Genomic DNA, 19622 nt, shown 5'->3' on the forward strand with positions numbered 1-19622 from the left:
CTGATTCTCCAACCACACTCATTCTCCCTAGCTGACCCCAATGGAAGGACAGCAGAGTCAGTTCTGTTCATTCCAGTCCTCAGGCCCTAACCTCACTGTTGCTTTGAGGAGGGAGGAGGAGACCCTCATTTAAATAATCATGTCTCTGCATTTGGAGTTTAGCCTGTGGGTTAATGATGGGGCAATGGAAAGATTGTGTGGTCTGTGGGTATTGGTGAATTTGTCATTTCTCCAGATGTCACTCACTCTCTCCAGGCTCACCTTTTATCCCCCTCATTCCTAAAAAGTCTTTTCTGAGATCTTGAGAGACATCTAAATCACATGTCTTGGCCTGCGTTCTGACTGGGCAGGCCTCTGGCTGGGTCTCCTTATGGGGAATTTCTATAGTTGGATTTCACCATATGGCTGGCGGGTTTCTTTTTCAGAGAGTTAAGGGTGTAAACGTGCTATAAATATAGATATTTTTTAAATCGAATAAAAGTCCTTCCAAGAAAAGGAACACTTTTCTCATGAGCACAAACACCTGGTGTAAGTAGGTTACATATCAGTTCTGGAGAATCTCAAACACTTGTTTGTGCTGTCAATGTACCGGCAATGAGGACACCATGTGCATGGCCTGCTGGGTAATCAGAGGCCTTACTCTGAAGCTGGGGAAGTTATCTAGTAACTGGTCAAAAGAAAAACAAAGGCCTTTTGTCTGTAATAACCTGGAAGGAGGTATACATGCAACTTCTCTCTCTTCTTCAGTCATCCAGACTGGAGACTTTGGAGACATCTTCTATTCTTCAGTCTCTTACCTGTACATTGGGTACAATCAGTGGCCAACTGCTATTGATTTCATCTTTAAAACTTCTCCCAGGGACAGCTAGGTGGCACAGTGGATAAAGTACTGGCCCTGGATTATTCAGGAGGACCTGAGTTCAAATCCAGCCTCAGACTCAACACTTACTAGCTGTGTGACTCTGGGCAAATCACTTAACCCTTGTTGCCCCGCAAAAAACAAACAAACAAACAAAAAACTTCTCCCATGGGTACTGTTATCTCCACTCACGCCCGTCCCCTCTATCTCAGGCTCCTATCCCCTCTCACCTGCTCTACTATAAACCCCCCAACTGACCTCCTTGCTTCCAGTCTCTCCCTCTTCCATACACTTTGCCCAATTGATATTCTCAAAACCTGGGTCTGACCATATTATTCTCCCACACAAGAAGCTTTATTGGACTCCCGTTGTCTCAAGGATAAAATAGAAACTCCTTTGTTGGGCATTTAAAGCCTTTCCCAATCTGGCTACCTCCTGTGATTCCAGACAGATTCCATATCCCTCCCCTTCACATACTCTACCTTCCAGTCTAACTGGCCTATTTACTGTTCTTCCTTCTATATGGAATTGCATTTGCCTTTGCATAGACTGTCCCTCATGCTTTTCTGTAATTTCCTTCCATCTGTCACCACACCACACCCTCTTAGAATTCCTAGCCCCGCTCAAGGCTCAGTTCAGATGCCATTTTCTCTGACACTGACTTTCCAGATTTTTTTTTCAGGTGTTAGTGCTTCCTCCCCACCCTCCTGCCCCAATGTATTTATTTGGTATATACTTTGTATTTACTTATCTGGTATGGAATATTTAAATTTTTTTTCCTTTATATTCCTAGAAATATTGTCTTGTATACAGTAGGTGCTTAACACATGTTTGTTGAATCTCATTAAAGTAAGCAGTCATTTTGGGGGGGAAACAATACCCTAGAGAGTTGTTGTTGTTATTAGTCCTTCATTCTCGAAGAGGACCATGACATACAGGTGATGTCATGACTTGCACTAAATTGGATTTAAGTGAGGAAGGGCTGTGCAAGGTCATCAACCTCACTCTCCCCTAAAAAACCATCAGGGTCCAGTGGCAAGATATAAATCGGGACAACTAGAGATGCTCCCAGATGGTTAAGGGAACTGGAATTAAGTGACTTGCCCAGGGTCATGTAGCTAGACAGTGACTCATAGAATTGGTCTGGCTCTCCTCATTTGCCTGCTTCTGATTTGCGTTTCAGAATACACAGTGATCAATGAAGCCTGTCCTGGGGCTGAATGGAATATCATGTGCAGGGAGTGCTGTGAATATGACCAGATTGAGTGTGTATGCCCAGGGAAGAAAGAAGTGGTTGGCTATACCATCCCTTGCTGCCGGAATGAGGAGAATGAGTGTGACTCCTGTCTGATTCACCCAGGTGAGTGTGATTTGTACTAAGCAGTTCTTTCTTAGGTAGGAATTGGATCTTTGGCTGAAACCTGGAAGTTTGAATCATGGGGCCATGATAAAAAAAAACCAAACAAACAAAAAACCTTACTGCCCTCTGGTGGTGGCTTGCCCTAACCCCAATCAAAAGACCCAGGAAGAAAACAGACTCCAGACTTCAGACTCCAGACATTGGGCTAGGAAGAGATCTCCCTCTCATTGGACTGATATGGAAACTGAGGCTCAGAGACATAATTTCCTGGCAGTATTTGCCACTATAGACAGTTTCTTAGATCTACGGCTAGAAGGGACCAGATTGGCCACCTCATCCATCCCTCTCATTTGATAGATGAGGAAACTGAGACTCCAGGAGCTTGAAACACTTAGCCAAGGTTACATAGGTAGCAAACAGCAAAGATTTAAGCCCAGGGCTTCTGAATCTAAGTCCAGCGGTCCTTTTCTTCCCCGACACTGTGATCTCTGGTCATTCCCACCATGTGGGTTTCCTTCTAACTAATACTCTAGCAGTTTGCCCTAGTCTGATGCAAAGTGATGGGTGAACATAAGTCTAAGGCAGGTGTTGAGAAGTAGAAGTGGGAATACATGGTTTTCCATGCCAAGCGGTCCTCCAAGAGCCCACTGCCACACGTTGGGACAAAGTGTACCATCCACTTGGAGGGTGTCAAGGTTTGTGCCCCCTCCCCAGTCAGCATGCTTGGGCAAAACCCCACTTACCACATGTTAGTTATGTTTCTTCTTCCTGGTGTAGACTCAAATCCATTCCTTCCTTGCTATTTCCATAGCTGTCTTTTTTTTTTTTTTTAGTGAGCCAATTGGGGTTAAGTGACTTGCCCAGGGTCACACAGCTAGTAAGTGTTAAGTGTCTGAGGCTGGATTTGAACTCAGGTCCTCCTGAATCCAGGGCCGGTGCTCTATCCACTGCACCACCTAGCTGCCCCCATAGGTGTCTTTTAAAATCCCAATTCTTCCATAGGGAAGTTTTTAAAACTCTCAACATCCAAACCTTGGGCCAACTGGAAACTGAAGGCCAGCATTCTCCTGGGGAGAAACCAGAGATTTCCAAATGCATTTTCCAGATACCAAAGGCTTGAGAGCTCAGAAGAGCCCTTCTGATGTCTTTGGAATTTCCCCCAATGCTAAACACCAATTTGTGATAAGAGGCCAACACTGGAAACAGCTCCATAGATTGTTGGAACCCTGCCTCCTTGAGAGGAAGAGACAAAGCTGGAAACATGGGGTCATCAGTTCAGAGCTATAAGTGAACCTAAAGGTCATCTAGTCCAGCCCCTCTATTTTACAAAGGGGGAAACTGAGGCTCAGAGAAATAAAATGACCTGGGCTGATAGATTTGGGGTTAGAAGGAACCTCAGAGGCCATCTAATCCAATTCTCTCCTGTTACTGAATAGAAAACAGGTCTACAGATGTGAATGACTTGCTCAAGGTCACATAGTCAGGAATAGGGAGAGCTAAGAGTTCAACTCAGATCCTCTAATTCCAAAATCTAGTGTTCTTTCCATTGTACAACAATGGTATGTAAGCTGAAACCAAGCCTCATCATACCCATGTTTCACTTCCCCAGAGGAGAAAATGCATGTAGGGGCAACTATGTACTTTTTTGGGGATAACAAGAAACTGTTCTTTAGTATTTAGTGCCTAGATCTTTCCAGAGACATATTTGGCCCATGTGATAGGTGTAGATATAGGTAAAGATGTAGATATTGATATAGGCATAGATATAGAAGTAGATAATAGAGATGATATCATTAGATGTAGATAGACAGACAGGCATAGACATAGATTGTATCTAGATAGAAATAATTCCATTATTTAGTTATATATTAGATGGCTATAGATATAGATGTTTTAGCTCTATACAACCTATGCTCAGAGAGCTCTTACTTCTGATGATCAGAAGTCTACTCTTTCTTTAAGACTCAACTCAGATACTAACTCTCCTAACAAGCCTTCTTGGATGCCCCCAGCTGGCAGGGTCCTCTTCCTCCTCCAATTAAATTTTATTGGACTCATTTGTATACCAGCTGCATTTCTTCCAAGAGAATGTAAGTTCCTTGAGGGCAAGGACTCATTTATTTCTGTTTTTGTGGTTCTTTTCCCATAACAGTAAGACCTTAGTCAACACTTGCTGAGCTGAAGTAGACTTATAGAAATAGCACCTATGACTCCGAGGTTTTTTCTCATACTCAGCATTTGAGTTGTGGGGATACTTACTTCAGTGAAATCACAGATCCACTTGGACATTTGAGAGTGGCTGGTATCTTGAAAGGTACCCCAACTCTTGGGATATTATCTTTACCCAGCTCCCCAGAAGTCATTTGCTACCTTCCTTCAGGATTTCTCTCTCTCTGTCTCCTTCTGTCTCTGTCTTTCTGTCTGTCACACACACACACACACACAGGCCCATTAAAGCATATGACTGGGGCAGCTAGATGGCACAGTGGTTAAAGCACCGGCACTGGATTCAGGAGTACCTGAATTCAAATCCAGCCTCAGACACTTGACACTTACTAGCTGTGTGACCCTGGGCAAGTCACTTAATCCCCATTGCCTAAAAAAAATAAAAAGCACATATGACCTTTTCCCTAATGAGCCTTTCTTGAATATGTTCCAGGTTGCACCATCTTTGAGAACTGCAAGAGCTGCCGCAATGGCTCCTGGGGGGGCTCTCTAGACGACTTCTATGTGAAGGGATTCTACTGCGCTGAATGTCGAGGGGGCTGGTATGGAGGGGATTGCATGAGTAAGTAGTTCTTGTGATAGCTGGAGCTCTCTTTCCCCCTGTTTCTTTCTTCCAGAAAGATTGCCCTCAGTCCCTTGTGCCTGGGGCACTGAGGTCAAGGGTCAGTAAGGTTAGAGACCTTTCAAGGTATGATGCATCAGAGAATCTCAGAACTCTGAGAGATGGTAGAGATCACCAAGCAATATGGTTTGGTGTGTTCAAATCCTACCTCTGCCACTGACTATGTGGCCTTAAATAAATCCCTCCATCCCTCTGGGCATCAATTTCACCCTTTAATTATGAGGTTGTTGGACTGGAAACCCTTTAAAGCCTCTTCCATCTCTAAATCTGATTTCCTTCCATAACATATTTGACTGGAGGTTCATCATCCATGTTCACCAGGTAACTTCTGTTAGGAAACTCTTCCTTATATTGACTCCATAATCCCCCCTCTTATATCTACCCATTATTCCTATGGCCTCCCTCTAGACCTAAGAACAAGTGCAATCTCATTTTCATGTGATATTAATTTAAGGACAAACATCATGTCCTTTTCTAAGGCTTCCTTTCTCCAGGATGAATATGCTCAGTTTCTTTTCACGAGGTCATAGATTCAAAGGAGGTTGTCACACCCCACTCCATTTACAGATGAAGAAACTGAAACTAAGAGAAATTAAATGACTTGCCCGAGGTCACCCAACCTAAATGTGCTTGAATGTCTGCCCTGGACCCATTTGATCGAGCTGTGCTGCCCTGGACTGTCACCAGACCAGAAAGCAAGTAACATTCAGATTACTCACATTGTACAGATGAAAAAACTTAGAGAGGCTGAGAAACCAGTGAATCTAAGTTTGAGCCCCAACTTTGCTACTTATTATCAACAATTAACAAGTACTTATCAACCTCCTACTATGTTCCAGGAATTGACAGGCATTGGAAACACAGACAAAAAAAACCAAAACAGTTCCTGTCCTCAAGGAGATTTTATTCTATTAGAGGGAATATATATATACACACATACATATACAGATGCACACACACACACACACACCACATACACACACATATATAATATGTACAAAGGAAATATAATGTAATTTTCAATTCACTTCAATTCAATAAATATTTTTTAAGTGCCTACTATGTGTCAAGCACTATGCTAAGCACTGGGGTTACAAAAAGGCAAATGACAGTCCCTGCCCTCAAGCAGTTTACAATCTAATGAGGGAGACAACGTGAAAACAAATATATACAAAGCAAGTTGTATACAGGACAAATAGGAATAATTAAGAGAGGAAAAGCACTGGAATTAAGAGGTATTAGGCTTCATGTAGAAGATGGAATTTTCATTAGGACTTCAATGAAACCAGGGAGATCAGTAGTCAGAGTGGACAAGGGAGAGCATTCCAAGCATGGGAAAAAATTAATTAACAGGTAGAAGAACAGAGAGAGGCATTAATAGATAGAGGTGGAGTAGGATAGGCATCATAAAAGATTTGAAAGGAGGTGACCTTTTAGCTAAGTCTGGAAGAAAACAAGGGACTCTCAGAAGGGCAGGAGTACACTCCAGACTTGGGGAGATGGGGGAAGGCTGATCTGACTGTAGAGCACATGAATGAAGAGAAGTGACAGTTTTCTCCCTGGGCCTCAGTTTTCTCACCTGTAAAAGGAGGAGAATGGTCTTTCAGATCATTATTTCTAAATCTCCAGGGCCTTAGCTTATAAATGCTGGCTTGAATATTCTAAACATTAAATATGTGAATATTATCCATCCTTCCAAGTAATTCAGCTGAGAACATCCTGGTGGGACACAGGCACCCTTTGTGGAAGGAGTATAATGTCAATCCTCCATCCAGAGGAATTTCACAGGGACCATTGTTTTAACTGCCCACTTCTGGTCCTGTACCACCTTTACACTAGAATTCTCAATGACTGATGTCATATTTCGTGAGCAGTGACAATAAACACTCACAGTTCTATAATGTTTCACGTTTCACAAAGAAAAATTCTCAGAACAATTGGGAGAGGTGGGAGTGCAAATATTACCCCCATTTTATAGCTGAGGAAACTAGGCCAAGAGAAGTGAAGTGAGATAACAGGATTAGACCCAGAAGGGACCTTAGAAGTCCTATAGTTCAACCCTGCAGGTGACAGATGAAGAAACCAAGGCTCCGACAGGGGGAATGAGGTCACAGTGCCAAAGTGGACCTTAGGAGTCATTTAGTGTACCTCCTTCCTTCTTCAGAGAAGGAAACTGAGTCCCAGAAAGGTTGAGTGACTTGTGCCAGTTTGTTCAGGTAAGTGGCAGAAACCCATTTTGAACACATACCTGCACCCAAACCCATAGCTTTTCCCATTGTCCCACATGGCCTCACAGGTTTCCAGGATCACGTGAACAGGGAGTAAGCATCACAAATGGTGCTGGAAACCAGGTCTTTTGATTTTGACACCAGTGGTCTTTCTACTATGCCAGTGATTGAGAAGAGGCTTCTCTTTGTGGCTTTGCTGATTGACATTTTTTTGGTGGGGCAATGAGGGTTAAGTGACTTGCCCAGGGTCACAGAGCTAGTAAGTGTCAAGTGTCTGAGGCCGAATTTGAACTCAGGTCTTCCTGAATCCAGGGCCGGTGTTTTATCCACTGCACTACCTAGCTGCCCTGTGATTGACATTTTAATCGATCAGGTACCATTAGAAACTCTGTCTAAACTTTTTTGACAATAGCTTGGCCTAAAAGCTTGAGCAATACAGAGACAGAGAGACAGACGGAGAGACAGACAGAGACAGAGACAGAGAGAGACTGAGACAGAGAGACAGAGAGAGACTGAGACAGAGAGACAGAGAAAGAGAGAGACAGAGAGAGAGACAGAGAAAGACAGAAAGAGAGAGAGAGAAAGAGAGAGAGAGAAGATGGAAAGAGGGAGAGGGAGGGGGAGAGGAGTTCAGCAAAATTAATCAAAATCTATGCCCCACCCCCCACACCTCTGCAAATCAGAGAACCAGAGTACATCTCATTTCTTCTCTGGGGCCAAACTCAGTCTTTATAACCACACAACATTCAGTTACACTCTTTTGTGGACGGGGGGTGTTCTTTCCACTTAAATTGTTATGGCTATTGTGTCTCATTTTCCTGGTTCTGCTCACTATACTTTATGACAAAATGACTTTTCATCAGAAGCCACAAACTCAGCATGTATAGTGGAGGGTAAAGAATGGTCTATCAATTGGGGCATACTTTGTCAGTTTGATCATTTACCCACTAGATGGTGCCCTGCGCAGTCCTTTAAGAGAAAAGCTGTTGGACAATTGATGATGTGGATTAAATGCTTGACCTGTTCTGTAAGTCACACTATTGACATTTTGCCCCCGGTAAAATAGAAATAAAAATGGAAAACAGATAATGTCAAATAATTCTGTTCATTCCTTGGAATCCCTTTGCTGTCTGCTTGTAAAATGGTTATAGAGATCTCAAGTCTACCCCAACTAACAGAAAACTTCTTTCTTCCCTCCCTTCCTCTCATCCTCCCTTCCTTCCTCCCCTCCCTCCTTTCCTCTCTTCCTCTCTTCCTTCCTTCCTTCCTTCCTTCCTTCCTTCCTTCCTTCCTTCCTTCCTTCCTTCCTTCCTTCCTTCCTTCCTTCCTTCTTTCCTCCCTCCCTCCTTCCCTCCCTCCCTTTATTTTCTTTCTTTCTTATTCCCTTCTTCCTTTCCAGGGTCTTCTCTATCTCACCCAGGCTGGAAGTGTAGTAACTATCTTAATCCCATTATTGATGAGCATGGAAGATTTAACCCGCTCCATTTCTAACCTAGTTCAACTGGCTACTCCTTAGGCAGCCCGGTAGCCTCAGCTCCCGGGGGTTCCCCATATCAGTGTTGGACTTGGTGCAGACACTCAATAAATTGAACCTACTATAACTCAGAATTCCCAAACTCAAGCAATCCACCAACCTCAGTGCCCCTGGCAGCAGGATTACAAGCATATGACACCATACCAGCCAGAAAACTTTTTAACTAGTTATCTTCCTCTTTACTAGGAGATCTCCTATATGGCTACCCAGAGAAAACCTTATATGTTGGTGGAGCAGGTGCTGACCTAGCTGTTGTTGCCTAATCCCTCCCTCCCTCCCTCCTCTCCTCTCCTCTCCTCTCCTCTCCTCTCCTCTCCTCTCCTCTCCTCACTCTTCTCTCTCTTCTCTCTCTCTTTCCACATATGTGTGTATATACATTTATCTATGTACATATATGTATACATCAAAGAGAACTAGATTTTGAGTCAATAGACCTAAGTTCTTACCCTGTTTTTTCTTCTTACTATCCTTGTGATCTTGGGAAAATTGCAACCCTTCTGGGCGTTGGTTTCAACATCTCTAAATAAGGGGGATGGATTAGATTATTTCTGAAGTCCCTTGCAACTCATGAAACTAAAACTCATGAAACTTTTGCTAATTCCTGAAATTCCACAATTATTAGATCCTCATTTCTTGGGTTATAAAATTGTCCCCTATTAAAAGGCAGCTGTTCCCAGGAGTTGCAGATGAGTTTATCAAACCCTTTATAGCTTATTAGCTAAGGAGGATGAGAATGGTGGGGAGCACTGTGATGAAGTCAGTGGGGAGAGGGGATGGGAAGAAGTAGAGCAGCTCACCAGGAGAAGGAGAAAGGGGGTCAGAAGGCACAACACCCCAATACCCACTTTACCCAAATATGGCCCCATTGCTACCAGTGGTAGCCATATTTCTGAGATTATAATAACCAAACCACTCTCCATTTGCTCACTTTGGCTTCTCTACCTCCAAAGCAGATTGGATCATGGTGGACTTAGTTGAGTAATGTTTGTTGATGATACTGGATCATAGCTGTTATGGAGGATATTGTGTATTCTTAGAGAAAGATGATGACTTCCCTTTTGAACTTCAGGTCACCCTGTGTAGCCCAAGAAAACCACATGAGTCAAGTAATGGAATATTTCAGTGCCATGTGAAATCCCAGAAGGTCCAAGAGAGGGACAGGAGCTGAATTCTAAAGTCGAGTCCATGCTTTCCCTCTAAAAATGCTTGACCTAGAAAAATAAAGAGATACTTCTGACCTAATGGATCTACACTTATTTAACTTGGACCTGATACTGAATTTTTTCTTCTCCCTAAGGAGAAGAAGACTGAGTGAGAGGGCAACAGAGACAAGAGACCACACCTCTAGCTTCACATTGAGCTATCTCTGATTCTCAAGGTCCTTCAGGGACCCAGAAGGCTCAGAAATCAGCCCACAAATGATTTGGGATTTATGAGGAGAGATTTGCCCATTGGTCCAAAAGATGACTAAGGATCTGGAAGAGGGGGCCATGACCAATGTCTAAAAATATTTGTGGAGTCTGAACATGGAGCAGAGAGAGGGTTGATATAGCCAACTCTAGGAGTGAGAGCCAAGAATGATGGGAATGAGCTGAACAAAAAAGTGAGAGAGAGAGCGAGAGCAAGAGTGAAAGAGTGAGAGAGAGAGAGAGAGAGAGAGAGAGAGAGAGAGAGAGAGAGAGAGAGAGAGAGAGAGAGAGAGAGAGAGGCATACAACCTTGGCTCATGTAACTGAAGGATATTGGTCTGTGGTGTCCCTCCCATAGGGAGCCTCGGGAAACCCCGCTGGCTGAGTCACTGAAAAGGGCCTCATCTTGCTTTGGGTTCCTGGCCTAAGAGATATTAGGGCCTCCAGTCTCATCCATCTGGGTTGCTGAGGGGCTTTCCTGGTGAGCCCGAGGAAAAGAATGAGGCTTTAAATGGGTTCTTAAATTTTGATGTCCTTTACAGATAACAAGGAGAACAAGACAGAACTTTGTGCATATCTATGTGCATTGTGCATGTGTGTGCATGTGTGTATATATATGCCTATATATATGCATGTGTGAGCAAGTGTGTGAATGTGCACTGTCTGTGTCTTCATTTGTGCTTGTATGAGTGGTTCACATATACATACACATATACATATACAGTGCATCCATGTGAATTTGTGCATGCACACATGTGAACATTTGGTGATGTATATGCATGCATGTGTGCCTTGCATGTATATAGGTGTGGTATGTATGTACACATGCTGGTATGTAAATGTGCATACATGTGCCTTGTGAGTATGTGAATGCATGTGTTTGTATGTGTAGACACTTTCTCCCTTACTATTTTCAAGTTCACACTCTCCTCACATTTACATACATAGATAGGTAGATGATAGGAATAAAATTAGCATTTGTTGAGTGCCTACTATGTGTTAGGCACTGTGCTAAGTGTTTTTCAAAATATCTTGTTTGATTCTCACAACAACCCTAGGAGGCAGGTGCTATGAGTATTCCCATTTTTACAGATGAGGGAAATGAGGCAAACAGAGGTTAAATTAATTGCTTAGGATCATATAAGTAGGAAGTGTCTGAGGCTGGATTTGAACTTAGGTCTTCCTGACTCTAGGCTCAGAGTTCTATCAATAGATAGATAGATAGATAGATAGATAGATAGATAGATAGATAGATAGATAGATAGATAGATAGATAGATAGATAGATAGATGGATGGATGGATGGATGGATGGATGGATGGATGGATGGATGGATGGATAGATGATGGATGGATAGATGGATAGATGATGGATGGATAGATGGATAGATGATGGATGGATGGATGGATGGATGGATGGATGGATGGATGGATGGATGGATGGATGGATGGATATTCCTAGAGGGAAGGAGGTTGTGAATTTAAAAGTTCATATATGTTTGTATACATGTTCATATTTGTATATATGCCTGTATATTTCTAGTGCTTGGTACATTCTTGGTACATTTCTAGTGCTTTTTCATTCATTCATTTTTATTCATTCATATATTCATACACATACTTACACACAAATATATGTATATAGGAAGAAATACCTCCAGAATGACAATTAGCATTGTATGTATGTTTGCAAAAGCACTTTGATATCTGGGAATTATCGTTGAAGGATTCTAATAGCCTACTAGATTTAGAAAGTTCCCGATAATTTGGAGAGATTCTAAAGCACATTGCATTCGGGCAGAGCCTGTCTTTACTGGCTGTTTCTTCCTAAGTCCAACCTTCCTCCCCACTTCCCTTCTTCCATTGGAGATTCAGTTCTCCTCCCAGTACCCCGGGCTCACGACATCCTTGATTCTTCCCTTTCCCTTCATAGGCTGTTGGTGGCCCACTCTTATTGATTGCTCCTCTACCTCACTCACATCTGCCCTCTTCTTGCCATTCCCACAATCTCTGTTCTAAAGGAATGAAGAAGTATTTATTCGACTATTATTATGTCCTGAGCACTATGTTGAGCATTGCCATTTTATCTAGGCAGTCTTTGCTCTTGAGGAGCTCACCTGCTAACTGAGGGAGACAGTTCAGGAGCAGAGGAAAACCCTAGAAGTCCTAAGGGCTCAGCATTGGGAATGGATAGTCCTTAGATTATTAGAGTAATTAAGATGATAGTACTGGGGTACTGCAAGCAGACAGTAAGGTCTGGTGGTATTCCATCTCAGCAGATGCTGTTAATCCCCATCTCATTCAAACCCTATGAGCAGTCAAACATTCTAGTCAAGGGAAAAGGGAAAGGGGTAAAATGTTCTTCCTGCCCCACCATTCTAGATAGGTTCTGGGTAGCCCGAGGCAGAGAAGATCAGGAAGACCAGAGAATATGGTGACTACCTTCTGCCTAGACTGTTTTAATAGCCTCCTTATTGATCTCTCTGCTTCTAGTCTCTCCTTCTCCTCAATCTATAACATAATTTCCAAATCAATGTTCCTTAAATACATATTTGATCATATCATTTCCTTGGTCCCCAATTTTCAGTGACTATTCCAGGATAAACGACAAGGTCCTCAATCTGGTACATGCACTAAAAACCCCTTAGCACAGTGCCTGGCACATAGTAGGCACTTAATGTTTATTGATTAATTGATAATCTGTTTCCTGCCTACTTTTTTAGTCCAATTTCATGTTACTCCTCTTTCATTTTCATTTCTAGTCAAATGAGCCAGGTAACTGTTTGCTACAATCCACCTCCTGCCTCCAGACCTTTGCCCAGGTGGTCACCTATATCTTGAATGGATTCCCTCCTCACCTTCTTTCAGAATCCCTGGCTTCCCACTCTTTCCCTCTTGGTGCTACTATGTGTTACCTGCTGTCATCTGTATTTACTCACTAGAGTATGTTTACCTGCAGCATGACACAGACTTGGATTTGAAGGTAGAGGACCTAGTCTTAAGACCTGCCTCTACCATTTACTTGCAGCCTGTGTAACCTTGGGTGGGTGACCTCTCTGGATCTGTCTCCTCCTTTTGTAAAATGAGGGGGATGGAATGGAATGACCCCTAAGGTCTCTTCTAACTCTAAATCTATGTTCCTTTGTTGTATGTTTTGTGTACTAGACAGAGCCCTGGATTTAGATGGAGGATTTGAATTCAAATTCTGTCCCAGGTATTTATTAGCTGTGTGACCCTGGGCAAGTCACTTAATCTCTCTAGGTCTCAGTTTCTTCATGTATAAAATGGAGATATTAATAGCACCTATCCCATAGATTGGCTGTAGGGACTGAATGAGAGAATATATGTGAAATACTTTGCAAACTTCAGAATGATATTTAAATATTAGCTCTTCTTGTTGTTAATATTCAAAGGCAGCTGGGTGATACAGACAATAGGACACTGGACCTGAAATCAGGAAGTGCTGAATTTTTTAATATGACCTTATATACTTACTAACTGTGTGATCCTTAACGTCAGTTTCCTCATAGGTTATTTGGGAATAATCATAGTACCTACTTCACAGAGTTGTTTTGGAGATAAATATATTCTTTATATATTATATATTAAAATAATATTTCAGATAGAGCACCAGCCCTGGATTCAGGAGTACCTGAGTTCAAATCCGGCCTCAGACACTTAACACTTACTAGCTGTGTGACCCTGGGCAAGTCACTTAACCCCAATTGCCTCACTTTTAAAAAATAATAATAATTCTACATTGTTTTATTAATGTTTGTTAAATAAGATACTACTTCTTTTTCTTTTGGGCAAGGCAATTGGGGTTAAATGACTTGCCCAGGATCACATAGCTAGTAAGTGTCAAGGGTCTGAATCTGGATTTGAACTCAGATCCTCCTGAATCCAGGGCTGGTGCTCTATCCACTGTGACACCTAGCTGCCTAATACTATTTCTAAGATTCTTTGCAAGCCTTAAATCACTACATAATTCTAGATGTCATTATTATTATTGTTTTCTTGGGAGAATATTAGGTCCTTGAAAGCAGGGACTATTTTATTTGTATCTTTGTAACACCGACATCTAGTACAGTTCCTTGCTATGCAGTAGGTACTTTGTTGAATGGAATTAAACTGAAGGAATGACTTGCTTCAGGCCACAAAGTCAGGTACATTTCAAGCTACTGAAATGATCTGAGTTTGAGCTCCAGATGGTATCTCTATGCCCACGCTGTTTCTGGGCTGAATCGACTGCTTATGACAATCCATGAGTCCAATGATGAATGCCATTAAAAACAAAACAAAAAGAAAGAGACCTTGCTCAGCCTGTTGGGTCCATTCAGTTGAAATGGTTAAATTCAACAAGGGAAAAAAATAATCATTTTCATTAAAAAATAACTAAACTGGGGCAGCTAGGTGGTGCAGTGGATAGAGCACCAGCCCTATCTTCAGGAGGGCCTGAGTTCAAATCCGGCCTCAGAGCCTTGACACTTACTAGCTGTGTGACCCTGGGCAAGTCACTTAACTCCAATTGCCTCACCAAAAAAATAAAGAGAAAGATAAAAGAAAATAAAAATAACTAAACTGGTTGTGGGTCTAGACACCCTTGCAGAGAAAATGATGGAGTGGTATCTCTGTAAGCATCTCATATTCTGTTTACATCTTCCAACAGTCAGTGTTATGTCAAGTGCATGGTCTCTATGGTAAGACATTTTAGCTTGTCTCTGGAAAGGGAGGACATATCACTCTTTAGCAGGTTGTGCTGGACTAGATCTAGCCACTTGTGGGATGGATGAAGCTTCTAGCCAGTTTCCAATCTTCCTATTGCTTCCTCAGGATTGATTGCTTGTCAGGGCCCCTGGACACCTCCCTTGTCATTATCCCCTTTCCTATGCTAGCATTTCTCCAGATTAATGCAATTTTCCCAGACACAAATGTCATGTTCCATCCTCTACTTTCCCCCTAGTAGAAGAGCAGACTGCTTAGTTTCTGTCTTTGTGTGTAGGGAAGCATGTGCAAAGCCTTGAAGACAGCAGGTGCTTAATAAATGCTTGGATTAGTCTCTCCTTAACATAGAATGGCCATGAAACTTAGTGGGTCGTAGAAGTCAAACTTTGTTCTTCTATGTGTTACTGAAAGGAACTCCCAGATGAAGAAAAATAAACCCAGGGATTGAGGCTGCCTTTTTCTATCTTCTTCAAATTCCACTCAGTCTAACTGAATTTCTTTTTTTTTTAATTCCTGGGGGTTGTGGGTTTTTTCCCTCTTTTCATTTGAGAAGAAAGATGTAAAAATACCCTGCAGAAGTGTGTTGTGTCTCTCTGTCTCCCTTTTTCCCACCCAAAGGAAGAAAGAGTCAAAATCTTGCTGATTGCTGTGGGCGTAAACTTGTGGTGGGAACTTTTCCAGCACTAGAGTTGTCTTGGAAAGAGGTGGGATGGGCACTTTTTGATTTGTATGGGGGAGGGATGATGTTGGGCTACTCTTCTTCCTTGGGAATGGGGAGGTATGTGCAGGATGGAACAGCAAAGAGAGTTTGTCCTTCTCCCTCCAGAAAGTCTCCCCTCCTTTCTAAAGCAAGAGATCATTAGTAAATCTGAGCATGTCCCTCCAAGGCACTTATCCAAGAGTTCCCTTCAGGCTCAGGACCACCTGCTTGGTTGGCCACTAGTACTTCCTTGGCAAGGACACACAGGCTGTTTTCACTGTTCGACTCTCCACAGAAAGGTGGTTAATATGCCCTCCCCCACCATGGTTAGGGCTCCCCAAACTCCTGACCTTTCCCGTCGCTTGAAGAGGGGAGGAGGGTACAAACAGAACTAAAGGAGCCCCGTTGTCCAAAATAAAAATAAAAGGGAGACTCTCTCTGAGTGAATCCACCCCCCCACCCCCCCACACACACATACCTCGTGGTGTACACTATCCAACACCCTCTTGCATCCAGCCCATTTCCAAGAAGTAGCTTCTTTGTCTCAGATTGCTTGGAAGCTGCCACCAATCCTAGGGCCAGGTTTTCCCTCCCCTTCAGTGTGGGAAGGAGGATTGTGGGAGACTCCAGAATCAGAACTGCATCTTAATGACATGGACAGGGGCAGGGGCAGTGGTATTATAGAAGAAAGACTTCCATATTGGGAGTCAGAGGACTTAGGTTTGACTGACCCCCCCGCCCCCACCCCGCCATGATTCCACTCCTCCAAGTTCCCAAGCTTGGAGTTATTTTCATATCTTGGAGAGTCTACTCCCACAGCATCTCTCCTCTGTTCCCTTTTCTCTATTTCCATGGCCCCTGCCCTATCAGAATCGATTTGAAGGGGACCTCAGTGGCCAACAAGTTCACCACATATTGAGAATGAATCCCCAAAATGGCATCTGTAAGTAATTGTCCAGGCTCTGCTTAAACATATCCAGTAAATGGGAGCCCACCAACCCATCCTACTCTTGGACCTAATGTCAAGCCTTTATTTACCTCTTGCCTCATCTCCTCTTGCCTGCACTTCTGTAATAGTCTCCTAATTGGTCTTGCCTTCATTCTCTCCCTTTCTCCAACCCATTCTTCTTACAAGTTGATAATACAACTTCTTCATACATGTGCCTGAGTATATCCTTCCCTTGCTCAAGAAGATTCAGTAACTCCTTATTGTCTCTAGGGTACAGCAGATATGCTAGGGCAGAATTTCAAGCCCTCCCTAAGCCATCTCCACCATCTTTGTAGACTAATAACACATTACTTCCCCTCACATACTAGATAATCAAGTCACATGGGACATGAGCTGTTCCCAATACACAACATTCCATCTCCCACCTCCATGCCTTTGCCCAGTCCGTTCCCCATGCCTGGAATGTCTATCTTTTTACCTCTTCTCCCCAGAAGCCCAAGTTTCCTTCCAAGCACAGCAGCCAGGGATGGTTTCTTTGTTGTCCCTATATCCTCAACCCCTAGTACAGTGCTTGATATAATAGGCACTCATGAAAAGCTTGTTCTTTAGCAGGTCCCTTTAGTTTTCTAGAATTGACGTATAAGAATGAGGGGAGGGGACTAGATGACCTCTTCCACCTCTAAAGCTATGATCCTATGAAATGAGCTCCCCAACATTTCTAACATTGGGAAGGCCAGTGTAGAAGTGAAACTCTGGGGGGTCCCCAAATCTGTGAAATAGCTCTGGACCTGAGGAAAGTTTGCACAATCCTGTCAAAGAAGCACAGATGGGACATCCCCCCATTCCTGAATTTTGGGGAGCAGAGAGGTTTCTGGATTATGGAGCCTTGTATCTTTTTTTTTTTAGTGAGGCAATTGGGGTTAAGTGACTTGCCCAGGGTCACACAGCTAGTAAGTGTTAAGTGTCTGAGGCCGGATTTGAACTCAGGTACTCCTGACTCCAGGGCCGGTGCTCTATCCACTGTGCCACCTAGCTGCCCTGAGTCTTGTATCTTAAAGGACCAAAGTGGAAAATACCCACAACTCATAGAAAAGAATCAATTTCAATCAGAGAAGGCACACCAAAGGTCATCTAGCCTACCCCACTCCCATTTTACAAATGAGGAAACTGAGGCCCAGAGAGGCTAAGTGAGATTCCCAAGGTTACATAAGAAGGCAAGTAGAAGCACCAGGATTTGGACCATGGTCCTCTGACTCCAAGTCTGGCTCTCTTCCCACACATCCCCATTTCTAGCAGGTTTTCAGAGGGAGCTAGGACTTGTGGACTCAGGCTCTGGTGGAGCTGCCAGCTTCTAAGGGGGCCAAATGTGTCTGAGAAGCATTTTTCTTGTTTTGTCTCTCATGTGGCATCTCATTTCACATGCCCCACAACAGACAGGGGAGGAATGATGAATGTGACTTGTTCAGGGAGAGGAATGAAAATGAGTTTTGTTTTTAATGAGGAGGTTCACTCAAGCCTGTCCTTTGGTGTAGGAAATCTTGCATCGTGTGCGTGTGTGTGTGTGTGTGTGTGTGTGTGTGTGTGTGCTGGAAGGGGATAGAGGTGGTGTAGACTGGTTCATAAAATCCTGAGTGAAACTCACGAATCTAATCTCATCCCTGAGCAGTTGAAGCACTTGGGAAACTTGGGTTCTAGCCCTGCTCCACTAAACACTGTATGAACTTGGACAAAGAATTTTCCTTCTCTGTACCTCAGTTTCCTCTTCTTTAAAACAAGGAATCATGAGAGCAGAGATAACAATTGTACCTTCCTCACAGCATTAGTGTGTGGATCAAATGAGGTGACATATAGAAAGTCCTTTGACAATCTAAGACAACATATAAATGTTAGCTATTTTGAGCTCAAAGGGACCCTAGGGGCTATGGAGTCCAACCCCTTTGTTTTATAAATGAGGCACAAAGAGTTTCTCAGTTAGTCAATCAGCAAGCATTTACTTAGTGCCTGTTATGTGCCAAGCATCCTGCTAAGCTCTGTGTATACAAAAAAGAGGCAAAGACAATCCCTGCCCTCAAGGAGTTTACAATCTACATGGGGGAGAAAACATGCAAACAAGTATATACAAAGCAAGCTATATACAGGATAAATAGGAAATCGTTAACAGAGAGAAGGTTCTAGAATTAAAAAGGGCTGAGAAAGGCTTCTTGCAGAAGATGAGATTTTAGCTGGGACTTAAAGGAAGCCAAAGGAGCAGTAGGCAGAGATGAGGAGGGAGAGCCTTCCAGTCATGGGGGACAGCCAGAGAAAATGGCCAGAGATTAGAGATATAGTATATTGTTCATGGAACAGCAAGAAAGCCAGTGTCACTGGATTAAAAAGTGTATGGTAGGGAGTAAGGTGTAAGAAGACTGTAAAGGGGGGCAGCTAGGTGGCACAGTGGATAGAGCACCAGCCCTGGACTCAGGAGGACCTGAGTTCAAATCCGGCCTCAGACACTCGACACTTACTAGCTGTGTGACCCTGGAAAAGTCACTTAACCCCAGTTGCCTCACCCCCCACCCAAAAAAAAAAAAAGAAAAGAAAAGAAAAGAAAAAAGAAAAAAAGAAGATTGTAAAGGGAGGAGGGGCTTGGGTTAGGAAGGGCTTTGAATGCCAAGCAAAGTCTTTTGTATTGGCTCTCAGAAGCAATAGGGAGCTATTGGAGTTTATTGAGTAGGAGGGAGTGACATGGTCACCCATGGACCTGTGCTTTAGGAAAATCACTTGGAATGGAGAATAGATTGGAGTGGGGAGAGACTTGGGGCAGGCAGACACCGCACCCCGCCCCTGCCCCCCGCAGCAGTATTCCAGGTGTGAGGTGATGAGGGCCTACACTTTAGGTAACTTGACCATATATTCAAGATTCTTCCCAACTTTGAATCCTAAGACTCTTCCATTATTATGCATGACTGTGGGAAAGTCATTTATCCCCATTTTATGTATGGGTGGTTGTGGGCAATGGTTTCACTTGTGATAA

At 43.1% G+C, this 19622-nt stretch overlaps 1 protein-coding gene across 3 annotated transcripts in view; it reads left to right on the forward strand.

Annotated features, from left to right (window-relative positions):
- Window positions 1-19622, forward strand: part of PAMR1 (peptidase domain containing associated with muscle regeneration 1) — a 115881-nt gene that overhangs the window by 36300 nt on the left and 59959 nt on the right. For all 3 annotated transcript variants that reach the window (XM_043972845.1, XM_043972844.1, XM_043972846.1), the window contains exons 2-3: window positions 2043-2219; window positions 4879-5007. In XM_043972845.1, coding sequence (XP_043828780.1) covers window positions 2090-2219; window positions 4879-5007 — 259 coding nt within the window. In that variant the 5' untranslated portion in view covers window positions 2043-2089. The remainder of the gene's footprint in view (window positions 1-2042; window positions 2220-4878; window positions 5008-19622) is intronic.

Source organism: Dromiciops gliroides, chromosome 6, assembly GCF_019393635.1.
Source record: "Dromiciops gliroides isolate mDroGli1 chromosome 6, mDroGli1.pri, whole genome shotgun sequence".
NCBI classification, from domain to species: Eukaryota; Metazoa; Chordata; class Mammalia; order Microbiotheria; family Microbiotheriidae; genus Dromiciops; species Dromiciops gliroides.